Below are 12767 nucleotides of genomic sequence, written 5' to 3'. Positions count from 1 at the left end.
GTCGTAACAAGAGGTTAATTAAAAGTTGGGCTTTACCAAATTAGGAAGTATATTTGGATGCATGCACCTAAACAAATTTGAAATGTATGTTTTACAAAAAAGGTAAAAGATAAATATCAGAAGACAATGTTTTTTGGTTAACAAACATAGCTTATTCCTTGCTCACACATGAAATAGCGGGTACAACAAAGATAAGGGTACAAGACAACAGGGTGTAGGACATAAGTGAATTCCTTAATACACATCAAGGTAGTTAGCTCCAGTGGGGCGGGCGGACGGATGGATGAACTCCTATGCTATCAATTCTGACAATTCTGGCTTGAGATTTCATTTAAACCTTTCGATACCAACCTGCTTGGAAGCACCTTTTGATTCTATGATACCAATTTCCTGTTTGAAAGTGATTTAAATTAAAACCTTCCATCAAGATTTCATGTGAAATTTGTTCTAAATATAAGGCGCAGGAGTGGCTGTGTGGTAAGTAGCTTGCTAACCAACCACACGGTTCCGGGTTCAGTCCCACTGCGTGGCACCTTGGGCAAGTGTCTTCTGCTATAGCCCAGGGCCGACCAATGCCTTGTGAGTGGATTTGGTAGACGGAAACTGAAAGAAGCCTGTCATATATATGTATATATATATATATATATGTATGTGTTTGTGTGTCTGTGTTTGTCCCCCTAGCATTGCTTGACAACCGATGCTGGTGTGTTTACGTCCCCGTCACTTAGCGGTTCGGCAAAAGAGACCAATAGAATAAGTACTGGGCTTACAAAGAATAAGTCCCAGGGTCGATTTGCTCGACTAAAAGCGGTGCTCCAGCATGTCCGCAGTCAAATGACTGAAACAAGTAAAAGAGTAAAAGAGTTAATAATTAAAAAAGTTATTTGAATGAATTCTCCATTATCTTCAAAAAGTAATTGAAAGAAAAGCAGTGTATTTCAGCAGAAATATAGCAACACAAGGACATGAGCACTTCAGTATTGACCATCTCAAGTGGAGTAGGAGTAGTAGTAGTTGTCATCTTCATATACTGTTGTTTATTGGCATAGGTCTGGCATGTCTCAGCATGTAGCCAATCATTACAGTCTTTTGGTATCTAGCGCACAAAATAACAGGTAGAAACTAGTAATATTTGCTGTATATGTCATGTTTTTGGTATCTTTCTTATTACCAACCACTTTACAACTTGGACTTGAAAAATTAGAGAAGTTTTGGGCAGAAATGTCTTAAGCCCTTTAGTGTTCAGATTATTGTGTTAAATCAGATGTTTGTTTTATATTGTTTTGAATTAATCCTGCATCATTAATTAATCATGTAGTTCAGAGATTTCAATGATATGATTGCTTAGTTTTAGAATGACATTGTAGGGTAGGTGTGAGAGGCTGGATCTGGTCAATTTCAATATAAAACAGGCTAAATATTGTTGCTGGATATGGTTGGCTTAAGTGCTAAAGGGTTACCAGTACTTTTAATTGATATTCTTCTAAACGAGCTACCTGCACTTTATTTTGGGAAGTCCTTGTCTCACCCATCCAGCCATAATAATAATTCGAGTGGGTGAGGCTTACTCTTTATACAGCTGGTTCCTTCTTCCATTCACCAACTTTACAGCTGAGACTGGATGCATTCTTTTGTGTCACTGGCCCAAGAGAGGTTGTCTTTGACAGAATTAAGAGTCGTCCTTCCACCTCTTACCAGATGTTTCTAGGCTTTTCTCCTCTTTTTAATTATCACATGAAATACAGTGTTCATAAATGGAGAACAATAATTAAAGTCCGCTTTCAATTTTTTTTTTTGGAACTTGTTTGTCATTTGACTGCGGCCATGCTGGAGCACTGCCTTTAGTCGAGCAAATCGACCCTAGGTCTTATTCTTTGTAAGCCTTGTATTTATTCTATCGGTTCTATTGCTGAACCACTAAGTTATGGGGACATAAACACACCAGCATCAATTGTCAAGCGATGTTGGGGTGGACAAACACACACAAAGGCTTCTTTCAGTTTCCGTCTACCAAATCCACTCACAAGGCTTCGGTTGGCCTGAGGCTATAGTAGGAGACACTTGCTCAAGGTGCCACGCAATAGGACTGAACCCGGAACCATGTGGTTGGTAAACAAGCTACTTACCACACAGCCACTGCCGTGCCTAGTTAGACTACTTTTATATATGAAAGTGTTATTTTTTTTAAAAAGTATTTTCAAATGAATTCTATGAAATTTTAGAATCCCCATAAAACATTTTCAGTCAAACTTCTTTTAACCCTGTAGCATTCAAATTATTCTGTCAAATGTAATGTTTATTTATTCACCTTGTTCTGAATTAATCATGTGTTACCTTGTACCTTTGAGATTTCAATGATGTGATCATTTATTTTTAGAATGACACTGTAGTGTAGGTGTGAGAGGTGTGAGATCTGAATGGTTTGAACCTAAAACTTGAAATATGTAGTCTAAATATGCCTGGTTTAGATGCTGGAGAGTCAGAATTCAAAACATACAAAATGTTGATGGCTTAATTAATTATCTTTAGGCATGCATTATGTTGTGTGTGTGTGGGGGTGCAATGGCCCAGTGGTTAGAGCAGCGGACTTGCGATTGTAGGATCGCGGTTTCGATTCCCAGACCAGGCATTGTGAGTGTTTATTGAGCGAAAACACCTAAAGCTCTACGAGGCTCCAGCAGGGGGTAGTGGTGAACCCTGCTGTACTCTTTCACCACAACTTTCTCTCACTCTTTCTTCCTATTTCTGCTGTAGCTGTATTTCAAAGGGCCAGCCTTGTCACATTCTGTGTCACGCTGGATCTCTCCAAGAACTACATTAATGGTACACGTGTCTGTGGAGTGCTCAGCCACTTGCATGTTAATAAATGAGCTGCGACGTCACTGGTGCCAAGCTGTATCAGCCGTTACCTTTCCCTTGGATAACACTGGTGGTGTGGAGAGGGGAAGTTGGTATGCATGGGCGACTGCTGGTCTTCCATAAACAACCTTGCCCAGTTTTGTGCCTCGGAGGGCAACTTTTCTAGGTGCCGTCCCATGGTCATTCGTGACCGAAGGGGGTCACAACAACAACACATGTTTTGTGCATGAGCATGCATGCAGTATTTCTGGCAAATGTTGAAGTTGCAAAAACAAGTAATTATAATAATAATAATAATAATAATAATAATAATAATCCTTTTTATTATTAAATATGAATGCACAATTAGGATTTAGTGGAAAATGTATTGGTTTGTAATTTTTTTTTTTTCTTTTTGTCCAGTTGTTTCAAGGTATTGTTTATATTTCAGGTCGAGGTGGACAGTCTGAGAACCTCCTATGTGCCCTTGATATAGATACTTATAGATGCCAAGAATTAAGATATGATCCAAAAAGCTGTAAGTATTTTACCAAAAAGTTAATAATTTTAAAAGCAAATTCAGTATTTATTTCCACCTGCACAAACAACTTAAAACAGAAAAAAAAAACGAAAAAAGAAAAATGAGCCAACAAAAGCGTGTCTATGTAGTAGTTCGTTCTGCTAGAAATAGCAGCCAAATTCATTTGACATTATAATCCTAGATACATAAAAAATAGATTGGATGGTCACAATTGAATGTTTTTTTTTTTTGTTTTAATAGATCTACTTAAATGTGCGCAAAGGCTCTGTTCTTTAGTTTTAAGTTTGTTTAAATGATTATGTATAAAAAGATAATGATTTAAAGACCATCCTGAAATTTAAGTAATAATCTACAGAAAAAGAAATTGATATGCATGAAACATCATTTCAAATTAAATTTGTTTCAACTAAGCAGTTCTGAATATCCTCTCATATATATTTGTGTGTGTGTGTGTGTGTGTGTGTAAGAGATTGGTTTTTGAAATACATCTACTTGGTCTTTATGCCTTATACTTACTTTCTTGTAGCTTACATGAAACACTCTGGCGCCTTGTAATCCTGTCATCACCATTTTTATCTCTCTTTTGGCTACTCGTACCTACCCTCACATAATGTAGGGTAGCCATGTATCTCCTCTCTTGCTAGACACCTTTTCTTGTCCCTTTACCGTACCCTAGCCTCTCAACCCAACATAAAGCTTCTTTTCCCTCTCTCAAATAGACCCCCCCCCCTGCCGCCGCTTCAGTCAGGTTGGACAGGGGGTGGGGGCTTTTATCTTTTCCTTTTATTTCTTTGTCCTGCTCTTGCAAGTTGACCCCCCCCCCCACTAGTCACCCAGTACATGCTGTAGAGTGGTAGGTGTTAGGGAGGGCATCATGCGGCTGTAGAAACTATGCTAAAGCTTACGTTGGGACCTGATGCAGCCCTGCAGTTTGTTGGACCCTATCAAACTATCCAACCCATCCATGCCAGCATGGAAAACTGACATTGAACGATAATGTGCTAAATGTAGAGTTGTTTTTGCTAGTGTCATTTTGGGTCTTTCTTTTTTCTTTTTTTTTATTTCACTAACTAAACACATACACCATTTTAACAGGTGAATTAAGTATACAAGAAACATTTAGCATTCCCTAAAAGGATTAATTATCTTTTAATGCTAATTTATTAAAATTTTTAATTGGTCCCCTCCTGTTTGTGGCATACATTAATGACATAGATGCCAATTTAAAGAATGCCACAGTATTGAAATATGCAGACGACATCAAGCTGTACCTTGAAATCAAGAGGACTGATCCTGATGTCTACAACTCTTTCCTGCAATCAGACCTAGACACAATGCAGCAATGGATCACAGACTGGCAACTGAAACTGGCTGTGGACAAGTGTACCACCATGCATTTTGGGAGAAAAAACCCTGCGTCCACATACTCCCTTCACAACACTGATATCAAGAAATCCTCTTGCGAGCGTGACCTAGGCATCACTGTCAGCAGTGATTTGCGTTGGACAAAGCATATCTCTAAAATTGTCAAGAAGGCCGAGGGTGTCTTGGCATCACTCAGCAAGACTTTTGTTAGCCGCTCTCCAGCCATCTATTTAAAACTGTATACAGCTATGGTACGACCACACTTGGAATTCGCATCATCAGTTTGGAATCCCTATCTTGCTCAGAACATTGACCTCCTGGAATCTGTCCAGAGACGTGCAACCAAACGCATACCCTCCATCAGACACCTACCATATTCTGAGCGCCTTTTTTTCCTGGGCATGGATTCACTGAAGTTCCGGCGTCTGGCGACGGACTTGGTAAACACCCACAAGGTTATCAACCACCTCACCAACAACAACACTGAACACCTTTTTGATCTCCATGTGTCTAACACACGTGGACATGCCTACAAAGTCAGAAAACAGCACAGCTCCCATGACTTTCGGAAACATTTTTTCACGCTCAGGGTTGCTGAAGCGTGGAATAAACTGCCTGCATCAGTTGTTGACTGCCATGACACTGCATCCTTTAAGGCCCTCATGCTTCCCGAAATCCGTCGAAACTACACCTGATTATATATACACTTTAGATGAGTTGTAGTGCACCTGAGCACTGTACACAATTATTATTATTATTATATATATTTTTTTATTATTTCAGGCATCAATTCACACGCTCCTTTACGGCGAACTAATTCTGTCACACCCCCTGATAATATATCAGACTGGCTAGCAAAATGTGAAGATCTTTATCCCCGTGTACGTCCATTATCTAGCACTTCAGATCATGCACCATTATCACCTCAGAGCAGTGTGACTTCATCAGGGAGCGGTAGTGACACACATCAAGATGAAGGCGGTCAGCCTATCCGGAATAGTTTCACAGAACCTGGTAGTGGCATGCAAGGTAAGATTTGCATTTTAACTCCTAAGAATTTATTGATCAGGCCAATTTGTTGACAACACCTCCAACCTAACCGTGCCATCACAATTTTTTTCTTCCCCTTGTTTAGAAACTATGTATGAGTTAACCCATTGAGCCTAAGAAATGCTCTGTTAGGCTTATTATTTATTGCCGGCAATGGTGAAAATATAGTAGCTAGAATAAGGAAAAACTGGAAAAAAAGTTTGAGAACTATTTACCTCTGTTGGTATCTAAGTATTCCCCTCTGAAAGACCAAATCAGAGGCAAATTATAAAATGTGCACATACAGTGTGGCATGATAGCAAGACATTAGCAATTGAATACAGAGATCGTACAAATGCTGGAAATAAAGGAGGGTAGTCTGTCTTTCTGTTTATATAAAGTCAGCATGCATGGATTTTGGATGATAGGTGGGGGTCAAAAATTTTACCATTTTAGTTGTGTGTTTAATCTTATGCAGTGCTCTAAAATTCTGCCAGTAAATTGTGAGTTATGTATATGTGGGGGTACTGAAAATTTCTTGGCTTTGGGTAAAAGAAAATGCAGGAGGATATCAGTTAATTGTGATTTTATTCAACTAATTCTCCTCACAGATTCACACGCTTAATGCAGCGGTCCTTCAGTTTTTCTAAGACCTGTAAAAAGACTCAGAAATTTAGACCTCCAACCAGTCCTTTTACAATCCCCTTAAAACCAGGAACTTTTCAACCCCTTCGTATTAATGTTACTCCTTGATTTAGACAATGCTGGGGCATTACCAATAATTGTGTATTTCAAAGAACTGATATTTAAGATTTATAACTATAGAGAAAATAGTTATAAAATTTATAAATGTGATGATGTCGAAATGACTGGTCACTTTGTGCTTTCAAAGACGTCTTGGATAAAGTATGAAATAACTTCTCTTGAAAAGAGGTAATGATTTATGCATCTGGCCATAAAATCCTGCCTGAAGTAACTCCTCATCTAACCCATGCTAGCATGCTAAAACAGATGTTAAGAAATTTGCTTCCCAACCACATAGTTCCTGGTTCAATTCCACTATGTAGCACCCAAAGCAAGTGTCTTTTACTTGAGCCCTGGTCTGACCAAAATTTTGTAAGTGGATTTGGTAGGCAGAAACTGAAAGAAGCCTGTTATACATGTACATACGTGTGTGTTTCTGTGTTTGTCCTTTACCACAACTTGACAAGTGGTGTTGGTTTGTATACATTCCTATAACTGAGCAGTTTGGCAAAATTTAAAATTTATAAAGTAGGTTTTAAAATAAGTTTAAGTCAAATTAAAAATTAGTTTGTTTGGCTTAAAACCTTCAAGGTGGTGTCCCAGCAGTGTCACAGTTCATTGACTGAAACAAATAATTCTGGAATGAATTGGATGAGTTCACCATGGCAACACATCAACACACAAGGGCTTTTCTCTCTTGCTGTCTTTCTCTCTCTCTCTCACAATTTTTTTTTTAAGGAACCTTAATATTTCCTAACCATACTTCACTTCCTCTGCCATGTCCATAATAAAATTAATTTGGACTTTGTTTATAACTCATTTCATTCTAATTACAACTCAGAACAAAAAATATTAAATATATTAAATTATTTCTTCAAAGTGGATCATCATCATCATCATAATTTAACATCTGTTTTCCATGCTGGCATGGGTTGGACGCATTGACCAAGGTCTGGTAAAGCCATGAGACGGCACCAGGCTCCAGTCTGATCTGGCAATGTTTCTACAGCTGGATGCCCTTTCTAACGCCAGCCACTCCTAGAGTGTAGTGGGTGCTTTTTACATGCCACCAGTACGGGAGCCAGTCAGGCAACTCTGGCGGCGATCAGCACTGGTATTGACTCAGTAGGCTTCCTCAAGCACAGCATATATTCAATATAATGTATCCGAGATATTGAACTTCAGCATTAAAAGGATCTTTCTAGTTATGAAATTATAAAATTTCCTCGACTATAAATTGAAATAAAGTATCTTTCTTTTTTTTTTTAAAGTTCAAACTATGAAGTTGCAACAGAAGCAGCTTGTGAATTCCTGCAACCAAATAAAATATTGTATCAACTTTCAAGTCAAAAGCATTAATAAATTGAAATTGTTGATTAAAAATTATTTCTATTACAAATTACTGAAATTTGATATCAATTTAGTTTAAATGTTATCCAGATGTTATCCACTGGCAGATATCATTAATTTTATTTTCCATTAATAATTATGAAAGTTTATACAATATCATATAATAAATGAACCTAGCATCACATAATATGCTTCATCTGTTCCCTCTCGTGCTTGCTCTTGCAGACATGACAGGGCACAGGCATGGATGTGTAGTTAAAAAATCCACTTCCCAGCCACATGGAATCGGGTTCAGTCCCACTGTGTGGCCTCTTGGGCAAGTGACTTCTATTATATCCCTCATGTGAACTGAGGTGAGTGGATTTGGTAGGTAGAACCTGACAGAAGCCCGACCTCTCAAGTGTGGAAGTATGTATCTCTGTTTTGTTATCTTGTGGTAACAGTTTGTGAATGTTATTGTCATACAAGCAATGTCGTTCATTGTCGTCTCTTTTGTGGAACCACGTCTGGCCAAGGGGGAAAATATTACCTTTCTTGGTTGGAAACCTGTGAGAGTTAGCAACAGCAAGGGCATCTGATTGTTGAAAATCTGCCTCAGTAAATTCCATTGGACCCATAAAAAAAAAAAAAAAGAATATAACAGGTGAACCCGGGACATTACTTTCTTGGGTTCTAGGAAGGACTTGGGCTCCATACATTGTTTCCATGCTGTATAAGTGGCTCAGATCATAACATTCTCCTTAAACAAGATGCCAGTCTGTAACAAGGTTACTCATTTATGGCCGAGTGAATGAGAAAAAACATGAAATAAAGTGTTTTGCTCAAAGAACACAACACACAACACACGGTTTGGGAAGCAAAGCCGTAATCTGGCAGTTGTGAATGCAAACACCCCATGGAAAAGGGGACGTTAAATGATGATAACAACGATGATGTATCTATTCATATATCTCACTTGTTCTCTTTGCACTTAACAACCACTGTTTTCTATGCTTGAGTTTTCACAAACATTTTAGATTGGTGATTTCTAATGTGAGGCCTGGGGAAAATTGTAGTGGGGTGAAAGATCCAATGTTTTAAAAAATTTTTTTATAAGACATGGAACTGTGAAAATCTTTTTTCTTTCTTAGTCAATAATGTTCTTTCATTTTTGTGCTCATCATCATCGTTTAACGTCTGCTTTCCATGCTGGCATGGGTTGGATGTTTTGACTGAGGACTGGTGAACCAAAGGCTGCACGAGGCTCAGTCTGATCTGGCAGAGTTTCTACGGCTGGATACCCTTCCTAACACCAACCACTCCAAGAGTGTAGTGGGTGTTTTTAATGTGCCACCGACACAAGGGCCAATCACACAGTTCTGGCAACAATCACACTCAAAGGTGTTTTTTTACATGCTACCTGCACAGGAGCCAGTCCAGTGCAAATGATCCAAAGAAGTTGGTAGACTTTTTTTTCAAAAGTCATGGTGCGTTACATGCAAAACATTTTAAATGCACGCTGTATGGATGAGTAATGACACTTATTGCTGATACAAGCATAAGAGATGATCATAATATCATAAAATGGGTGAAGGTAAAGTGCGTGCACACCACCTAACCCTAAAATCTAATCCTAATGAGTGTGCACTGTAATAACATCAAATTAAAAACAGACGATATTGTGGAGTCCCTTACATCATTAACAGTAGTTTTGGTAAAACTAGATTACCTCCCCTTCATATCATTATGTAGATCCATCGGGACTGCTGTATTATAAGTAGTACCTATATGGTACCTCTAGTGCCGAAAGAAGTTCTTTGTGTGTCTGTGTTTATGTATGTAAGAGGAGAATTTACTATTTAACAAAGACTTTCTTTCACCTGAAGATGTAGCTTAAATTCTGCATTATTTTGAAGGATTTTTTGCATGTAATTTATTTATTTATTAGATATGATGATATAAATTATTTACATGTTTTTAAGTTACGAAACAATTTGATGAAATTTCATCTAACAAGAAAATTCAAATTTCATGACAAATTATTTCTCTCGTTATTTATAATTTTATACACTCCTTATTGTTTTATAGAATGGTGATACATTAAAGAGTTTTTCTTTTGAGTACCACTGGATTACTTGAATCTATATATTGTATGGGGAGTGGGGTTGATTGTCTTGACATCACGTGATGGTTGTAAAGGAACCATCACTGCAAGCAGTGCCAATGGTTTCCAATTTTCTGTGAAAATATGACCAACCACGAAGAAATATTACCCTGCTTGGAAACAGGAAGGTCATTTGGTTATAGAAAAACTCTCATTGAATTCTATCTGATCCATGCAAGCACAGAAAACTAGATACTAAAACAAATATCACACATACACACTTTTATTTTACTATGGTTATTCTATAGAATAATAACCATAGAAAAATATAGATTATTATTCTAAGATACATTACTAAACTTATGTTTTTTTTTTATGTTTATTTGCAACATATGTTTATGTTTATTTGATTTTTTTTTTTTTGCTTTCTGGTTTTTATTTTAATTTTTGATTTATTTTCATTTATTTTATTTTTGTTGTAGATGTTCCTATTTGGTTGAAAAGTCTGCGATTACACAAATACTCCTACTTATTTCAATTGTTGAGTTATGAAGACATGATGGATCTTTCAGAACAATGGCTCGAAGAGCAGGTATTAACAGGAACATAAAATGTAAAATGTTGTTGCTTTCCCTTCTAGGAGCATAAAGCTACCAGGAATCAGTCTGAGGAAATTAACGACTGTTTTTGCATCAGAGAAAACTTTGTAGTGAAGTTCATGGATCTGGATAAATTTACATACATGTAACTTATAAAGGCACTCGGCTCAGTGGTTAGAGTGTCGAGCTCACAGTTATGAGGTAGTGAGTTCAATTCCTGGACCAGGCTGTGTGTTGCGTTCTTGAGCAAGACACTTTATTCCATGTTGTTCCAGTTCACTCATCTGTAGAAATGAGTTGTGGAATCACTGGTGCCAGGCTATATCGTCCCCTTTGCCTTTCCCTTGGATAACATCAATGACATAGAGAAGGGAGGCTGGTATGCATGGGTGACTGCTGGTCTTCTTAAGCAACCTTGCCCATGACTCGTGTCTCGGAGGGGAACTTTCTAAGTGCTATCCCATGGTCATTCATGTCAGAAGGGGTTCTTTACCCTTTAACATCATATCTCTCTGATTCACTTCTCACTGATCTGGGGATAACATGGTATGCTCAATTGCAAGCTATGTTATGCTTATCACAGATTGATCTGTGATAACGTGGGTTGGTGATCAAAGATTTTGCTTCTGCGACAGAAATGTGCCTCAGTGAACACCCCCAGTGTCGACTGCTCAGAATACACAGATTATTGCTTGTTTGCATGATGGTGCTGCAATGCTGCATTTTAAAATTTTTATAAGGATTTATACAGATGGAGATAATGATTCTACCATTTGTTCCGTTTACAAAGCATTTGGAGATGATTCATTTATCACTGTGTTGTTCTGGAGCCAAATCCCTATGATGAATGAGGCTAGACGTACCATTTCAGAAGAGGGATCTGACATTAGTTGGAATTGATCCTTCATTAGAAAGAAAATCTTTCCCTGTTCCTCTCCCCATCTCTCTTTCTGTTATCCTTCTCCCTATCTCTTCTTCTTTGGCTCTTACACACACACACACACACACACACACACATGAAAAGACTACTTCAAAATGACAGATTCAATTTCTGATGGCATACCAGCTTCTCCAAATTTGTGATGTACATAGAATAGTCAAGTAGTTACATAACTATATAAATTAGTTACTTATTAGACAAATAGATTAACTACCATATGTTTGTATTTTAATTATTTCGGTACAGTAATGAGTGCATGACACCTGAAAGCCTTTCAAGGCTACTGGCATCAATGCAGTTGGCATTCTTCTTGAACAAGTGACTATGAGCAAAATATGGGTATTCTAAGGAGATCACACTCTGGTTATGGAGAGGAAAAATGGAGGATTGTGCATGAAATTAGTAGATAGAAACTGTATGGAAGCCTGTCGTGTGCATGTGAGTGTTGACACTTCATATAGCTCCTGTTTGTTGTCATTGTCTGAGCAAAATGTTGATGTGATGTTTAAATACTCCATTGACAACATGTTCTGTCGATCTGCACTTGGAAAAGGTAAGCAGAATAAAAAAAAATATCTCCCTTGAAAAACAGACTAGGGCCAGTGCCTTGAAAGGCATCTGGCTGTAAATTCGTGCCTCATATAAATTTCCCTCCAACCCATGCTATCATGAAAAGAATGGATACTATCCAATCGTTTTTAGCAAACACCTCAAACAGTTTCTATTTTATTTCATTTCAGCCCCACTTTTTAATGTATTAGTACAATTTAGTTTTGTTATCGTTTGGTTGATCTGAAGGATAAAAGCAAATTTTGCAGTATTCTTGTACATCTTCTCTGAACATAATCAGAATAGCCCATGCTAGATTTGTTAATACCTGTGGCTATTATAGATTTTTCTGTCTGACCATTTGTGTGTAGACTAGTAATTGAGAAAAAAAAAATTTGTTAACCCCTTAAAGGCCATAATTCAACTTAGAATATTATTTATGAATTTTTACATTTTCTTAGCTCCTAAGGGCGCTTCTATTATATTTCTGTTGTTCCTTTTTTTTTATATGTATTTTTATTTATATAACAAAAGAAACACAAAAATCTTTAGGAGTAGCTGTGTGATAAGTCGTTTGCTTGCCAACTACATGGTGCCAGGTTCAGTCCCACTGCGTGGCACCTTGGCCCAGCCAAAATTTTGGTAGTGGATTTCATAGATGGAAACTGAAAGAAGCCCAGTATATATATATGTGTGTTTGCCCCACCCCCTCGCTTGGCAACCGATAAC

The 12767-nt window shown here is 37.7% G+C and overlaps 1 protein-coding gene across 5 annotated transcripts in view; it reads left to right on the top strand.

The window, feature by feature from the left end:
* LOC115222675 (protein Smaug homolog 1-like) overlaps positions 1 to 12767 on the top strand; it is a 116257-nt gene that overhangs the window by 86463 nt on the left and 17027 nt on the right. For 4 of the 5 annotated variants that reach the window (XM_029792996.2, XM_036511563.1, XM_036511562.1 and 1 more), the window contains exons 4-6: positions 3290 to 3376; positions 5528 to 5773; positions 10433 to 10542. In XM_029792996.2, coding sequence (XP_029648856.1) covers positions 3290 to 3376; positions 5528 to 5773; positions 10433 to 10542 — 443 coding nt within the window. The remainder of the gene's footprint in view (positions 1 to 3289; positions 3377 to 5527; positions 5774 to 10432; positions 10543 to 12767) is intronic. The other variant, XM_036511564.1, reaches the window with a different exon arrangement.

Source organism: Octopus sinensis, linkage group LG20 (assembly GCF_006345805.1).
Source record: "Octopus sinensis linkage group LG20, ASM634580v1, whole genome shotgun sequence".
NCBI classification, from domain to species: domain Eukaryota; kingdom Metazoa; phylum Mollusca; class Cephalopoda; order Octopoda; family Octopodidae; genus Octopus; species Octopus sinensis.
Note: the sequence above shows the minus strand (reverse complement) of the source record. Positions and strands in the feature narration are given on the sequence as shown.